Here is a 17,326-nt window from a genome sequence, read left to right as displayed (position 1 = left end):
ACCATCTATAACCGAGAAATAAAATACACAATTCTGTATGACCTCAACAATTTTTTTTAATATCAAAACAAATTGAATGCATTTATGTTGCATTTTTAAGAAATGTTCTGAAGGTCTAATTTTTTATGCGGTTTAATTTTTTTTCAAATTTCAGTAATATTATTCAGCAAGACAGAGTGAGCCATCACAGTGAAATGCAGGAAATTCAAATAAATAACACTCATAAAAATGTGATTACATTTCGAAACTCCGAGAAGACAGACTATGTTGCAACCCAGAACTGCGGTGTAGATTTGCGTGGCAGTCGAATTTGAAGTCAGCAAAGCTACACGAACATTACAGTAATCCTCATGTGAAACATGATTAGAAAATTATGATCGTATGAGATGATTTTACTGAATCAAGATGTGCATTTCATTCCGAAAAGATCAACGTGATATTTCTGCCTGTGTTTGGCCCTATCTCCCTGCAGCTCTCAATGAGCCCTTCAAAGCCATTCATGTTAAAGGTCCTACATGACAATCCTCGTGTTTTGTCTTTTGTAGCCTTGTCCTTCAATTCAGCAATAACTTAGGAGGACAAAACTGGTAAGGATTTAATCTCTTGTTTTCAACATTCTCCATTCAAAACAAGTAATTTGGTCACTCATTCCACGACTGTTTGTGAGACACTCCTCTGCGCCATTGGCTGCTGGGTTTTGCCCACAAAATATACAGTCAATTCACTTTACAGTATATTCTATGAAGCGCTTTCTCGAAGATGTGATAAGGTGCTATATCAAATGAAAGGATTATTATTATTATTATTATTATTATAAGTGAATCATTAAATCTAGTGTGATTCCTGCAAAAGCCTCAATGCCCTCAATAGTAACACTTTTAAAATTAATGACTTTGCCGTTTGTCACTGTGCACTGCACCTCGTAATTTTTAATGACTTTTAAATTTAGATTCCGGTCCAACCTGTACATCATATAAACAGCAAGCAATTCTCCTGGTCAGTGTTCATTTGTGCCCATTATAATCCATAGGCCTCAATTTAAATACATCCTCAGACATCTCCAACCATTTATTCTCTATATTTTAAGACTGTACTAACATTGAAGCTGAGAACTTCACTTCATCCTCTCCATCCACAGGAACAACTTGCATTTATATAATGCCTTTCACACGGGGTAGTGTCTCGGAGCGCTGAATCCTTGAGAAAGCTTTACGTTGAAATAACCCTAAAATCTTACATTAGTCGTGCCCACATTCCATACATTCTTCCCTCATGATAGCAGAAAAAACATATCATTGGTATACATGGGAAAATGGGCACATGGAGAAGTATTGTAGCCATGTTTACTCCTAATTATCTCTCTTCAGAAATTCTCTGTCGTCCGTTTTCTTTCAGATCAGACTGCAGAGAGACAACTAGCTCTAACAGCAAATAACAGAATGTACTTAAAGTTTTAGGAGTAAAAATGGTTACATATTATTTGAGTCATCAACTATACCGTAGACATGGCCATTAACTGCTCGATTGAACTAAATCAGTTGTATGTCAGAACTCTGCATGATCATATTCATTACCAACAAGAAATAGTCATAATTCTTTACACTTCATTAAACACTAATCATGTCAGTGTTTAATAGGGTAGATAAAAATTGTAAAATGTGCGTAAAAAATGGTGGGCTGTTGACTGACAACCTCTTACATCCTCCCTACAAGGGCGATGGTTGTAGAACAGCGTTTGATCATCAAACGATAGGTCGGAATGCAGTGGGAGAAGTATTTAAAGTGACGGTGTTTTATGATTATTGGTGGGTTTGTCCTGAGCTTATTGAGAATTAAATCCTTTTTTTAATTAAAAAAAACGCTACTCCAAAATAAAAAGGTTAAAATATCCTTAACAAATGGTTTCTTGTACTAAAGGTAGGTCCCCTCCCCTCCCTTTCCGGCTTGGTGTCAAGCCATGTTGCTGGTAAGTGGTCCGAGATGCTGCCAGTGTAAAGGGCGCTGTACAAATGTAAGCTGCTGCTGTTGTTGTTGTCTGGTTTCCCGTTCACAAGTCACCATTTGTACTATTGGCTTTCTTTTTTCAAATTCGTGCTTCGCGTCCAAACGTTTTACAAAAAAAGTCTTACCTGATTTAAAAATAAACAAACAGCTCCCCCGATGGAGCAGTGGGACAACTTTACGCAACACGAAAGCTTTGACACATGCGAAGATTGTTGTCAGGAGTCCACTTGGGTGCCCCACAATTAGCCTCGTCACCCCTGGTTTATGGGAGGGCAAATCAGTCTGTGTTCGCTCTCCTGGTTCCAGGTCAGAAACCCAGCTGGAAAATGCAAGTGTTAGGGCAGGATCATGGTTGAATAGCCAGCTGATACTAACTGACAACTGAGGTTCGGACTCAGATCAGGCCACTCACATGCGGTTTCAAGAAACCAATGTGCACCACTGAAACTATTACTCGGTAGAAGAGGAGAAAGAAATCAAAACGCATTCAGAGGAGAAATAGGAAGAAAGCTGAAGAAGAATACAATTAAATGGATTTGGACTGTTGATCATTTGCTGGTGTTTTAGTGATTTGGATTTTTGGGTTAGGTGCTCACCTGCAAGTAAAGCTCCTGTTTGGAACTGTAGTATGTAGGTTACCAATGCCAATGGGATATTGGAATATCTGAGATAACCAGAAAGCTGTAACTCCTTTTCATGTCTTCAATGAAACGAGTTGGAAGACTTTGTGTCCAAGTGTCACATTGCAAATGATAGAAATGGTCTCATTCTCGTGCTGTACTGGGTCCTGTTATGACGACATAAATCAAGCTATTCTGAGCAATAACTATAATTTTTCATTCTTTCACCCTTTCCAGAAGGGCAGGGATAATAGTTTGAAACTTAAGATCTCATTTGTCACCAGTTAGACAGATAACACCATCTGCTTCAGTACTGGACATGATTCAAAACATCTCTCTGACCTCAAAGCTGCTGTATTGCTTGACCTTACATTGTTATTGTTACAGGTCTTCCTCCCATGTGCTGTTTGGCACCAATCTCACAGCAGGAACCAGCATTCCAATGTCCAACTCTGCTGCCATTGCTTGCCTTCTGTTTTCACTCACCTTAGACTCCATTCTTTATCGAGACCTTACTTAAATTTTCTTGCCCATAAAATATACAGTCAATTCACTTTACGGTATATTCTATGAAGCACTTTGAGACGTCTGGAAGACATGATAAGACGCTATATCAAATGCAAAGATTATTATTTTTATTATATCCTCTATACAGCCCTCGTATCCGTCTTTGACAAGTGCTGACTTGGGTTCTGTGGCTACAGCTAGCATCCATCCTTCACCGTATTCTGATTTGTATTTCTACCCAAAACTTTATTGTTCATTGCTCAGTTCGCCTCAAGCTCCAATGCAACCCATGGCTGGTTAGAACGCTTCTAATTCCTCAGTTGATTGAGGTGCACATGCAATACTGGGAGATGTTTTACAAACCAGGCTTATGTAATCTGTGCCTGTTTATGCTGCTATTGAAAGCAAAGGGAGTTGCCCTTAATTTGTCATATTAGACCTCCTACCAATTATTAGGAGGTCCAAAAAATAAAACAAATGTAACCCTCCTTACACCTGCTTATGGACATATTGTAAGTGCATGTAGGTGATGTTCATTGATATTCATGAGCCTAAGTTGGAAATAGAGAGAAAACTCTTGTGAAAAATTAGACATAATCAGGTCAGTCTTATAGAAATACTAATAATGTGTTGGCTATGCAGAGCAGTGGGATATCACAGCTGAGACTGCAGAATTTCAGTGCACAACAGAAGATAATGCAGAAAGTTGAAGATGCAACATAGCAGCATGCTATTTTAATTTTTTTTGACCAGAAATAGGCCAACTTATTTTGTTTACAAAAAAACTAACTACCGGGAGACTAAATCCTGTGGATCTGTGATTTTTGTATGTATGCAGTAGTTTGTTTACTGCTCAATAGCTTGCCCAGCTGTGAAACTGTACTTGTTTTCCACTGTTTAAATGTGTGTTAAGGACTCATTTCTGTACTGTCCCATTGCTGAATACTGTAAAACACAAACTGGAACAATGTATAAATCTGTATATCTTTTTTTTTAAAAAAAAGTTATCTTAAATTGTGGTCTTTGGTGTTCAAATCCTCCTTAAGGGATCCAAGATTTAACTCCATTGTTTGATTGTGGCATGGACGATGGTGTGGTGAGAAGGAAATATTTTGCGATGCAAACTCCCCTTGTTTTTGTTGTGTTGTTATTTGTTTTAGTCATCTGCTAGAATTCTGCACCCTTGCTTGACATTGTTAGCAAATCCAGTGTTCCACAAATCGTGTATCGCAGATGAAATATTGAACGTTGAAGACTAGTCCTCCTTCGGCACAGTTCAAAGCCATGCAGATCAGTAGTCTTGATGGCTTCGACCTTTTCAATGTTGTATAAAGCTTATATCAGAAATGAAATATTGAGTGTTGTAGATTCACTCCTTATTTTCTGCTTGACTTAGCGCTAGTCATCCTCATGCACTTTTTCCAACTCTACTTATGATTGCATGGCGCTATTTGAAAAAAGAAGGGAGTTTCTCCTGGTGTCAATCTGTTGGTCAACAATCAATCCCCCAAATAAAATTGGCCAATTACTTCATGGCTGTTTGTGGGACTCTGCTGTGCGCAAATAGGCTGTTGAGTTTGCTCACAGCTACACAATACCAACACTTTACTGTGAATGATCCTGAGAAGCGTTTTGAGACATCCACCCGACATGAAAGGATCTGCATCAAATTTAAGGACCATTACTCCCCCAATACACCCTCCACTGCCAAATTCATGAGATGTCTCTGCGTGTTAGCTGCTTATTCTGGTTGCATACTCCACATTGCCACCTATCGCACAGAAAAAGGAAAAAAAAATCATATGATGTTAAGTCTCTGTGTGATATATAAAAATGTTCATTTAAGTCTCGGAATTGTGCTGCAGTGACCTGTTTCTCAAGTAATGAATAAACATATTTCATGTTGTTTTTTCATTCCACTTCTTAAATTTCACATCACTTCTCATCACAGGCACTTTTTCTTAATTTTTAAATAAAAAAAACTTACTTTGTCCATTGATGTATGTGTTTTTGCCTCATTAGGTATTGAGAGAACAGCAAAACAATTTTCTCTTGGACTTTTGCACTGTAACTGGCTGCTCAGAACTGTGTGAGAGTGTTCACTGAGGTTTCCTTCTCTCAGTGCAACCACTGTTCTTACCCTCTCCTGTCCCTGTTATAATCTAGAGCTCACAAAGTGATAAAAGGGGTTTGTAAATTTCTACTCCAGTGTGCAGTCTGTTATTACATCAACACATTTTGCCATGTGTTACCTGTATTTCACACGCTCAACATGCCTCTCAAATAATTTCACAACCCAAATCTGCAAAGTTACTTCATTGAGGATCAGTGATTAAATCAAGCACATTTTATTTAAAAAAAGATAAACACTCCTCAAAGATATTTGCTGCTATTTAATTCAACCTGCGGGGGTGCATTTCATGAAGTCTGTTTTGCCATGGGCAATCCCATTAATAAAAATTAAATTAGAGGGAAACAAGAGTCAAATTACATCCCTTAGGTTGTCAATTATACATATTGTGAAATAAAGAGTAGATTAAAAATAGTTGACTTTTATAAAAATGTAACAAGATTACGAACCATTGTGGACTTATTAAAATATTCATATTTATTAAATTACATGTTTAGAATATTTATTTACATTCTACCCTCAACTGCTTGAAATTTGGGCAAAGGAAAATGGCTCAAATCTCTTGTATTTACAAAATGCTTCCTCACTGATGGCAGAGGCCGTGAAGTGGTCAGTTGAATGACCCTCTCAGCCAGGACAATCCAAAACTATAAAGAATATTATAAAGAATTTTTGAAAGTGAACAGCTTGATTGCTTCCAACACCAAAATCCAAATCAGCAATGGACTTTGATGAGTCCCAGAACCTCATTCTTTCCAGTATGTACTTAATCTGGTACATGAAGTTCAGATAAATTAATTGGCCTCAATAAATTTAGGAATCGGTTTCCAATCACCGATCTTATGACTCCCTCTTGCCCATTGATTTACCCCAAACCATAATTTAAGTATCATTGGCACCATAAAGCTTCTTGCATGATAATAAATAACTATCCTTGCATTTGATATAGTGCCTTTCACATTGGGAGAAAGGTCTCAAAGGGCTTCTAAAACATTTGTAGGCAAACGTGACAGCCGATTTGCAAACAGCAATATCCCACACACAGCCATGAAGTGAGTAACCAATAATGTGTCAGCTACCGTATTTTGAAGGAGTCAATTCATTCAAAATTATTAATATCTGGGAAATAATACAATCATTAAGAATTATTGCACTTTGTTGTACAATGTTGCCAATATCTGTTTGTAATAACAATAATAATCCTTGTAATTGAAATGTCTCAAAGCGCTTTGCAGATTATAGTATATAGTGGAATGACTGTATATTTTGTGGGCGAAACAAGTGTGTAGGCAAACTATAACCATTGGCATTCATTTTAACGGACAAACTACCTATGTTAGACTACCACGCAAATCCCACTTACAAATCAGACAAATTATCCGTTGATTTGGAGATTACAACAATGAGCAACTGAGCCATATAGACCAGGTTGTTTCAAAGTTTTACCCGGACTATGATTTTAATTAATCTCAGCTGGGAGTGGTACCAGGGAACTAATTGGCCTTGAGGCTCCAGGTTAGGGAGAGGAAAACAAGCTTGGGTTACGATCCAGTTGGAGATGATCTGGTGTGGGTCCTGGGCGAGGACAGGAATGGGCCTGTGAAACCCCACACTGTGAAGAATGGGCACCTGCCACTGGGTACGGTCAGGTGGGTGACCTCTAGCCTGCAGAACCACAACCCAATCGAGAAGGAACTAAGAAGAACAGGAGGGAAGGAAGAGAGAGAGAGAGAGAAAAGAAAAGAAATCAAATTGGCAAGGGAGAGTGAGAAAAAAATCTGCCCTTTTTTTTACAATGAAGCATTCTCTCTGAAGACCAAAACTGTCAAACTGTAATGAATGCGATTGCTCCAGATGCAATTTGCATATTGTTATTTTGCAACTGGTGTGAATTGCTCTCTGCCACTGTTTTTTTCCTGGGTGTGTGTGTGGGGGGGGGGGGGGGGGAGAGAAGAGAGAGAGAGAGAAATGTCATTAGTGCAAGAGGTTCAAGGTTGTGCACTGCTCGCTCACTCACTGCGTCTTTTCTCATCTAGCAATTCTTATGGTATAGTTTGGGGACATGACACGTGCAAGCGACTGCCAGGAATGGCGGAAGGCAAACTGGATGGACCTCGATCTTATTTGTCAGCCCAGCAATTCTTCTGTTCTTCTTACGTGCGGTAGTTTGGGGCATGTTTTGCCCCCAAAATAGACAGTCCGTTCACTTCACAGCCTATTCTGCGAAGCGCTTTGAGACGCCTCGAGGGGATCTGCAATCTTCGGGAACCAGGCGCCGTATCGAACGCGAGGATGGCGATCGTGGTGATGACACGGGCGCGCGACCGCGAGGACGGCGGAAGGCGAAGTGGATGGACCTTAAGTTTGCTTCGCTCCAGCAGTTGGTGTGTTCTTGTGCTGCTTCTGCTCCTAGGTGGCGCTTTGATTGCAGAGAAAGAGAGAGAAAGAGAGAAAGCAAAGCGGTCTGGGCTGGGAAGTGAGGGAGGGAGGGAGTGAATGAATGCACAGTTGGCTGTGGAAGGAGGCAGGCTGCAGCCAGCTCTTGCTCCCCGTCTGTGAGTGACACAAACCCGGGCGAAGGCAGAGGGTTTCCACTGAACTGAACTGAACTGAGCTGAACCGTTCCAGCATCAGCTAAAGATTTCACTGGAGCCTGGAGCCAAGGAGCAGAGAGAGAGAGATCTATGGGCAAGTCAGTCATTTACCTCCCTCCCTCCTAACCAAACTTTTTGCAGGGATCATTTCAATATATATATATATATATATATATAATATTTATTGTTATATATTCATTTCTACATCCCAGGAATTTTTGGAGAAACCACGAATGCTTTGGATTGCTGCAGAACGAAACTGGATGGAGTGTCTTTTTTGAAGAGGTGCTTTAAAAATGTGACTAAAGTATTTTTTTTATATATATATTATAAATGCAGGAAAAGAGAGGGACTCAGGAAAAAAAAGGAGTCGGCTTCTTTTTTAATAGTATATCATTGAGGAAATAAGTGAAGACTGAACAGTGACATCCCCCCCCCCCCCAAAAAAAAAAATCATACACAGCCTCTCTCACCCTCTCTCTCTCTCTCCCCCAACACAAACTGCGATGAAGATTGGATGTGAGTGAGTTGGATGTGATGGGAAGTTTGGAAGAAGTTTGGTCCAAGGAGTTGAACAACTGCTGAACGAACACTTCAGTATCATTTGGGGGGTAATATATTTTTTTTGGAGGGAGGGAGCAAAGCAAAATACAAGCTCTAATATATATATATATACATATAATATATATATATATAAACGTCGCAACTTCAAAGAGTTCAGTTCTTTCCCATCTCTTGAGTTTCGACTGATTTATGCATTACACCCCCTTTACCTCCTAGGTTTTTTTTTGATGCATGCAGAGATCTATCCTATCTCTTTTATTTTTGCCCCAAGTGGAGGGGTGGGGGGGGGGGGGGGGGGGGGGTTTAGCTATTTAGAAGCTTTCCTGTCGACTCCGAGAGAATCACCACCTCCACACAAATACAGTCGGACCCTCCACTTGGATTGCAAACTCTTTTTGAGATCAAAGCAAAAGGGGTAGAGACATGTATCCCTGCCTTTGAAGACAAGAAGAAGAAGAAGAAGAAGAAGAAGAAGAAGAAGAAGAAGAAGAGGAGGAGGAGGAGGCGAGAGCAGAACTGGTGGAAGAAGGATCTATCTATCTATCTATTTACCTGACAGAGAGAGAGAAGGAGAAGGAGAGGGGGAAAAGGATGTTAAACTGCAGTTTGACAATGTTGAGGAATCCGAGGCTGGAAGGTTGGCTGCTGGTGGCGTCTCTGTTACTTCTTCACATCTCTTGGACACGAGCACAAGGTAAGGGAGACTGATGCTGCAATCCTGAGACAGACAGACAGAGAGAGACAGAGACAGAGAGAAAGGAGACAGACAGACAGACAGAGAGGGAGAGAGACAGAGAGGGAGAGAGACAGAGAGGGAGAGAGACAGAGAGAAAGGGAGACAGGCAGACAGAGAGAGGCAGAGAGAAAGGGAGACAGACAGACAGACAGAGAGAGGCAGAGAGAAAGGGAGACAGACAGACAGAGAGGGAGAGACTGACTGACAGAGAGAAAGACAGACAGAGAGGGAGAGAGACAGACAGAGAGGGAGAGAGACAGAGAGAAAGACAGAAAGACACAGACAGAGAGGGAGAGAGACAGAGAGAAAGGGAGACAGACAGACAAACAGAGAGAGAGAGAGACAGAGAGCAGGGTGGTGAGAGGCACCATCACACAGATGTGCGATGTGTGCAGTGTTAAGATTAGGTTCTTTAAGGATTTGTTTTAACGGGAAGGCTTTTGGGGGTTGTGTGTGGTGTGTGTGTGTGTGTGTGTGTGCGGTTGGGGAGAGTGGAAGAAGAGAGGACATTGAGTGCAATGTGAGAAGGAACCTGGTGTTGGGAATCAGATGCCCATCTCCAGGGCGTTTGTGCAAACGAGTTTTTGCTGATACATTTTGAGCAGAGAATGCAACAGAGAGAGAGAGAGAGAGAGAGAGAGAAAGAAAGAGGACAGAAGCGAAGATAAGAATCTGGTCAGAGGAAGGATAATCTGTGATCTCTGCGAGAGGATTTTTTTTTTTTTGGGGGGGGGGTGGGGGTGGGAATAAAGGACCAGATCGCTGTGTAATTGCAACGTGAAGGATATGAGACCAATGGGGAAAAGAGTGTGTTCATCAGTGCTCTGTTCATCAAAACTTCACACCAAAGAGTCAGTTAAGAGATGAAAAGAGTCGAGGATGAAAGTGGTTGTAGGGGAGAGAGAGAGAGAGAGAGGAGAGAGAGGGGCTGAGAGATGGGTATCTATTGCATTTTTGGTGAGAAGCCACAGCTGAATGCAACAGTCCTGCAAAGTTATGGATGTCCATAACGAGTGGGAGAAAGTTCCTCATCGAGCCCTGGGGGTGGGGGGTTAGTTCTACCCTGGAAAAGTTGCAAAAAAAAAGGGATGGGAGGAAAGAAAGAATGAGTGAGTGTGCGAATGAATGAATGAATGAATGAATGAATGAGAGAAAAGCAACGACCAGAGTTGCATTGCGTGCAAAGGTGACAGTTTGCACTCAGTCTCTTTTTGTGTGTGTGTGTGTGTGTGTTGTGTGTGCGTTGATGTCGTATCGATCTCTCTCACATCTCTGAAAGCATAACGACTGCGATTAGAAAGAAGATCAATTCATTTATTGCGACCGTCAGCAAACACACCAGTCACTTTCTCCCTCTTGTCTTCTCCCACTTATTTGCAAGTGGAAAATGCACAGCAATTCTTTGTGTGTGTGTGTGTGTGTGCATTGATCTCTTTTATTGTCATTTCTTTTATATAAAATATACAAGAAGGAAACCCTCTAAGAATGCATCCCCAGTGCATTATCCTTCACTGTCTTATTATTATTATTATTATTATTATTATTATTGTGATCTCTTTTGGGATGGTTCCCTTGAAACCCACCAGGAGAGATCTTGTCTATCTGAGTGGTTGTTGGTTGGGGGTTGGGGGGGGGTGGGTAGTGTGTGTTGTGTGAAACTGACATGAAATTGGCTCAACAGCATTCAGCTTCAGTATTGAATTCCAGGACAATTCAGCTCTGTGGCAAGACTTAAAATTGCGATGGGATCACTCCTAAAACTGGGACCAACCCCTTCCCATTCCCCAACCCCAGAAGGGACGTTTGTCGTGGATATATTTGGAGGAAAAAACAGATACAGTGCTGGGAGCTTGAGTGTGTGCCTCCAAACAGAGCAATATTGCTGGCATCTGTCCCTATCATCCATTGTGTAATTTATTCGAGCCGGACATTCATTGTGGGCAGGAGATTTGATCATTGATGGTCATCAAACACACACACATACATACACCAATTGCTTCTGTTGAACAGGACATCCAGTTATCCAACAAGAAGGGTGACCCGGTTGAAGGAATGACCCATTCACAATTGTAAGCCGTTTATGTTCCAAGGTTTGGGGTTTTCGAGTTGTGGTGCATTTGTAAAGATCAATTGGATGTTTGTTACAAAGTAAAACGCGGAGGGATGAGTCAATGGTCAATGAAATGGTCAACTTGTGCAAACCTGGGTGGGTGACTTCGACTCGCCCGTTCATTCTCAGAACAAATGGTGCTTCTTGTTTGGAGCTAAAGAGATCTCATTCAATGATAAATCTTGTTGAACGGTTCTGGTTCCCACCCTTCCAATTTCTCGCCTCCATCCCTGACCCAACTGACTCACTCTGCGATTGCATAGACACAGGACATAGTGACCACTCTTAATGGGCGAGCCTTGATATTGCAGGATGTCTGACTGTGGGTGGCATCCAGGCCAAAACTGACCCCTGATTTAATTCAACTGACCACATTTTCATTGGGTAGGACACCATGACTGTGTTTTCTTTCCTCCTTCCCTTGCCCCCCAAAGGCACTGAGATGCACTGAGCCAGTCTAACTCTTATCCCAGCTAAAATCAGCTCACTCGGGTTAGATTGGAGACTGAACCTGGCAACTTCTGTGTCTGTCAATGATCCATCATTTAAATTCCAATCTGCTCTTGTGTTTTCCACACTCCCCCCCCCACCCCAATCCTCTGTTTCTGAGTACCTTAAACAGGGCCACTGTTCGGTGTATTGGAGATGTCAGTGCGCTGTGATGCAATGACATAATCGCTTGAATCCTGTCTGCTGATAAAATGAGAGATAATAAAGTTCTATCAACTTTAGCCGAAAGCTGCGATTAGATTTCTTGCAAAAATCACATTGCAGTCAGTGGCGAAAGCTGCCTCTGATCTAATGTGTTGCATTGCAAACTTTCTCAGCAGCCAAAGAGCAATTCCTTACAAATTTACAGAACAAGTTTATCAATCCACCATCCCCAAAAACATCAACAATGCCGCAACAGTATGCTGTAGAATTTAAAAAGATGTCTGAGATTGTGTTACAAGGCTGAAACATAATTGAAGGTTGCAATTGCACCAACAAGACCATACATAAGTTTATCAGAACCTTGCATTGTCTCGCAGACATCAATCCACTTTCACACACCTTTCATTTTAGGAATTACATGCCTAATTTTTTTTACAATAGCTGTGATTTTTTTACTCTACAAGTCTTCTGGCTTGCCTTTGAAGTTCACTTTCATGGTACCAGTCAGTGTTTAGATGTGCTTCAATGCATATGTAGTAATACTGTACTTAGTCTACTGGCAGGATGAAATTTACAATATTGCTGACAAAAAAAGCCTTCTGATCTCACTGACAAATGGCCACAGGAGCAGATTTTACTGGAAAGTAATGGTACTTGTTTTTTAACTGGGATCATTTGTCTTGGGTATACTGTGTCTACCAGTAGATTTGGCTACTTCTCATTCTATGGCTGTCTGAGATGTATGATTACTGATAAATAATGTAATCTATTAAAAAGCACTTTATTTCTGTGCTTGCCTTCGCACAAAAAATTGTCCTATGTTGTGTGTGTGTGGGGGGGAGGATGATTGAACCATTAAAAAGAGATTTGCTAATGAACAACAATCACGTGAGATTAGGAACACATAGTCAATACAAATAAATCTGGAGCTTCAGAAATCAGATACTCCAGTTTACAGAAGTAGTCTTCAGAAAATGGAAAGACTAAATTACACAGGTTATGATTAGATTACAATGGATGTTGTTGTTTTTCCCGTTAGTATTTCCTGAAAGTGATATTTCTGTGCTCTGGTTGCTTTGTATGTGGCAGATGATGCTTTCATAATTTAGCCTGGCTGACACTGGATCTCATTGTTCTCCTGTATGGCCTATGTCACACATCTATTGAATTTTTATCAGTTGATAATGTGCTGTCCTATCGCACACACTGGCCTCAGGTCAATGAACTAATGATGTTTTTTATTCTACAAGCCAAGGGACAGAAAACACTGTAGCACCTCATTCATTATTGTCCCAAATAACAAACACACAGGGGTGAAGGATAGATATATTTGAGGGGTGTTTGGTGTTGCTTTTTTTATGTGGTTGAGAGGAAAATCTCTATTCCAACTATTTGGGATGATTATTAATCGATCTTAAATGTGCCCAGCATTTTTTGGGAGGTCCGCTGGGTGTCTGACATGTGCGGAAACCCATCACCGTGTTTTAGAGTATCCAAACCAAACTGAGAAAGCCATGCATCCCATCTACACTTAAAAATTCTAGAGACAGTTTGTTGGAATGGAATGAGCACTCCCTTCCTGTGATAAAATCTGTTTCACTTCGCAAAGTGGTACTTTTACAATCAGGCAAGTCCCCTCTCTCTCTCTTGGTCTCTTGTCTGGCATTTCAACCTAGAGACCTGCTGTTTCTTCTTCTCTCTCTCTCTCTCTTCCCCCTTTCCGCGACCCCCCACCAAACCCCCAGAAGGTGGAGTGGGGGAGAGAGAGAGGGAGACAAAGGAAAGAAATGTAAAAATGCTTAAATCTTCAGTTTAAGCGTTTTTACGTCTACCAACACTTAGCGAAAGACCTTTGAACTTTGCGAATCATTGATTCAAGTTTTGGGGAAACTTCAAAGAACTTATTCAATTTGAAGTGTGAACGAGCTTGCCTACTGACTTGGAAACTATGTTAGGGCCTCAACTAATTCTTTCTCGAGTCGGTACTGTTTTGAAAATGATGTTTTTCCAGTCGTAATGGAATTGATAGCCAATAGCTCTTGACTGCTGTGGGGGGAGGGTGTAGGGAGGTTATTATATCTCACATCGGCTTGACTGCTTTTCGATTTTTACAATGTTGTCGCAGGAGGAATGCAACACACAAAATGGAACTGTGATGCTGCAAAGTAATTGATATTCTGTCCATGTCAATGCATGCAATCATTGATTGATTTGATGGGAGTCAGGTAATAAGGAGATGATGTAGTATAATTGCGCAGTGTGATATATATTTTGGATATCACTCAGGTAGACCTCATTCTCGTGTGAGCATCCATCCATTTGAGGCTTGTTTCAGTGTTGTGCCTGCACAGCACGTCTCAAGACACTGCACGCAAATTAAACGGGGGGTGCGGTGGTGGGTGGGGTGGGGGGGGCTGCTGGTGATCAGTTCAATAATTGATTGAATGTTGAACTTCAAAACCAGCCAGTTGGCACGGCACTCGAGAGAAGCCAACTAAAAGGTAACATTTGCATTCAGTGTCAACTCTGGTTTGTGTAATGCTGCATTCTGTATGCCTGCGTGCGGTTATCTGAATGCTCTCTCACTCCCTCTCATTCTTGTACCTGCAGTGTGTTTGTCATGTGAGCCTGTTTAGTTTGATGATGGGCCATGGAGGAGAAGGGAGAGAAGAGTGTTGTTGATGTTTCAGAGCTATTAGTGTGCTTGTTTTCCCCTAAAGCATGAAATGTTTCAGAACCAAAAGAAAAAAAAAGGCACATTATAAGTACCGAGGGCAAGTGTCCAGGAATGCTGTATAAGAGTTTGATGGCAGATAGATATAAGAGGTGACAAACTGATCTTATCTCAGTGGCTGAAGATTTCTGTGTAACTCCGATTTTTTTTTTAACCACGCAATATTGTAGGAGACATTTGATTCATTGCTTTTCATAACCAAAATCGTTCATTTTGAGGAGTAGAGAGACGGAGACTCTCCAAAATAGAACAAGTGCCCTCTAAGCAATGCAGAGAACCTCAGAAAGAAATAGAAATCAAGTCACATTAATATTACCACAAGAAAGTAATGAAATATCTATTTAATAGCACAGCTTTTGTTTTAGCATTTAAAATAGCAGCCAAAGTTAATGACCTTAATCTACTTGTTGAAATTAAATTATACTAAATAACCAATATTAAGTTTTACAGGAAATAAATCTGAATATTGCTTTGGATTTTATTTAATGTTTCCCGGCCTTAACATAATGATCAGCCTAAAAAAAATCTAGGCAGTATGAGGTGAATTAGTATCCATTTATTTAATCACATTTTATTCAAAATTACGATTCACTGGAATGTGCTTGCATATCAATTTTGGACGATTTATTGGCTTTATAACTGGCATGAGAATAGTTAGAAATCTATAAAATAGTTTTGTTTTAGAACATCCACTGCCTGCAGAGCATGAGCATATTGACCAGATCAAATCTCTTATTAGTCCTGCATTATAGCAATGCGACCAGCCTGTTGAATATATAATCAAAACACTCGCAGGCTTTTGGGTCTAGAAAACAGATGGTCAAAAGTAAATTAGAGATGTGCACGTGTCCCATTTTGAACCACTCTCTGCCAGTTTCTGCAATGGTGGTGTAGTAACAAGAGCAGATACAGCACAAGTCAGCACCCAGCTAGGTATTCTGTGCATGTTTTTCTCATTCTCAAACCGAGCATTATAATCCATCCGTGTACAGTCGATGGAAACTGGATTGGCAAGGAGTACATTTCCTATTGCGGTCATAATGCACCATTGATGGCAACTTGTCCAAATGCCATAGACGGACGCTAAAGCATCTCTGCTGGAGGGGGAAATAAATCAGAAGGGAGTTGCAGCTGGCCATTGCTTCGCTTGTCATGCCAGCCTATTATTGACAGTCTTGGTAGCAGTCTGGCTAGACTGCAGGCCTGCCCTCTCACCAGTAAATCTGATAATGGGGGAAATAATCTACAGTGAAAATGTATGTTTTTACACTAAAATAGAGAGACAAATTCTTCACTCAACAAAGTGAACATTGAATTTGTGCATCCGGTTTGATCACATGAAACATTCTGAGGATCAATCGCAGCATTAGTTACATGCAATGTAATGATCCCTTGATAGCCACTCCAAAATTATGCTTTAACTTGAATCTTATGTGAGAGATCCTTTGTCCCTTGTATCCTGACTGAATGCAAGTGCTCAAATTGCACTGAATTATGAACAATTCTAGTTTGACTGGTATACATTAAGACAGCCCTAACTCAATTTACATTGGGGTTTTAACCATTAAAGAGATGAGACTTTAGTTCCGTCAGTCTGGGCTGGAATTAACCAAGATCACAGAGACAGATGGATAATGTCTGCCATACAACAATGCAATTTTATTTCCAACACCCTGGTGCTGTTTAAACTTAATTCAAAAGTCCTGGCCAACCCGACCACCTCCATGAAATAAAATCGGTCATTCACTTCATGGGTGTTGTGGGGCATTGGCAATGCAAATTGTAGGCCATTTTCGCCTACAAAAATATTATACAGTGAATCTGTGAAGCTCTTTGAGATGTCCTTCTGACATGAAAGGCACTGTATTAAATGCAAAGATTATTATTTTAAAGGTTTGCAATCCACCACTAGTTTGGACGGCAAGAATGCATGTTATTCTTAAATTTGCTGATGTCTTCATTAGAATAGCAGTTTCTCTTTAAATCTTAGTTGAGGCTTAGCATGAAAATCAAATTTCGATTTGCTGCACTCAGCCACTGAAGCTTGATGCACATAATCACAAGGGCAACAGTAAGTTCATTAATACAAACAGACAACAGGAAAACATAGTTATTTACTTAAAAAGTGCATTAAAATTTAATGTGTATTCAGAGCAGCTATCTAGTGAGGTATTTTAATACATTTGATCTGTTGCACACTGGGATGTGAGAGTGCGCTGATTCCATGAAAATATGATCATCTTTTTAGCCATAAGGTATAATTAGAACAAGATGATAATCACATAGTTTATTGCAACTTGCAGCAAAAAATAAAGATAATAAAAACATGCTACACCGTAATTACTCATGATTAAATATTAAAGGATGATATCCCTTTCCTTTGAACTACTCAGAGTGTATTTTCCACAATTTTGACTTACTGTCTCTTCTGTTTCATATTTCACTCTCTGTTGGATCTTTCTAGCGCCTTGGGACATCCTCCTGACGTGAAGGGCACTATACAAATATAATTTGTCGTTGTTGTTGTCTCTTTGGTTGGCATAAATGGTATGGAATTAGACATGAATGGCACTTATTGCGAATGATGTTCTGTTTAATTTAAAAAACCCACAAGAGTTTAACTTTTGCGTTTCTTCTTCTTTTGAGACCTGGTTGCATTGAATTGCATTGAG

At 40.4% G+C, this 17,326-nt stretch overlaps 1 protein-coding gene across 1 annotated transcript in view; it reads left to right on the top strand.

Moving 5' to 3' along the window:
- The first annotated feature begins 8,907 nt into the window (after positions 1-8,907).
- The window catches only part of sdk2b (sidekick cell adhesion molecule 2b), a 292,198-nt gene continuing 283,779 nt past the window's right edge, over positions 8,908-17,326 (top strand). The window contains exon 1 of the mRNA XM_007888572.2: positions 8,908-9,114. Within this exon, the coding sequence (XP_007886763.1) occupies positions 9,012-9,114 (103 nt within the window). The 5' untranslated portion in view covers positions 8,908-9,011. The remainder of the gene's footprint in view (positions 9,115-17,326) is intronic.

Source organism: Callorhinchus milii, unplaced genomic scaffold (assembly GCF_018977255.1).
Source record: "Callorhinchus milii isolate IMCB2004 unplaced genomic scaffold, IMCB_Cmil_1.0 Scaffold20, whole genome shotgun sequence".
Taxonomy (NCBI): domain Eukaryota; kingdom Metazoa; phylum Chordata; class Chondrichthyes; order Chimaeriformes; family Callorhinchidae; genus Callorhinchus; species Callorhinchus milii.
The sequence above is the reverse complement of the archived record's forward strand: the minus strand, read 5'-3'. Positions and strand labels throughout refer to the sequence as shown.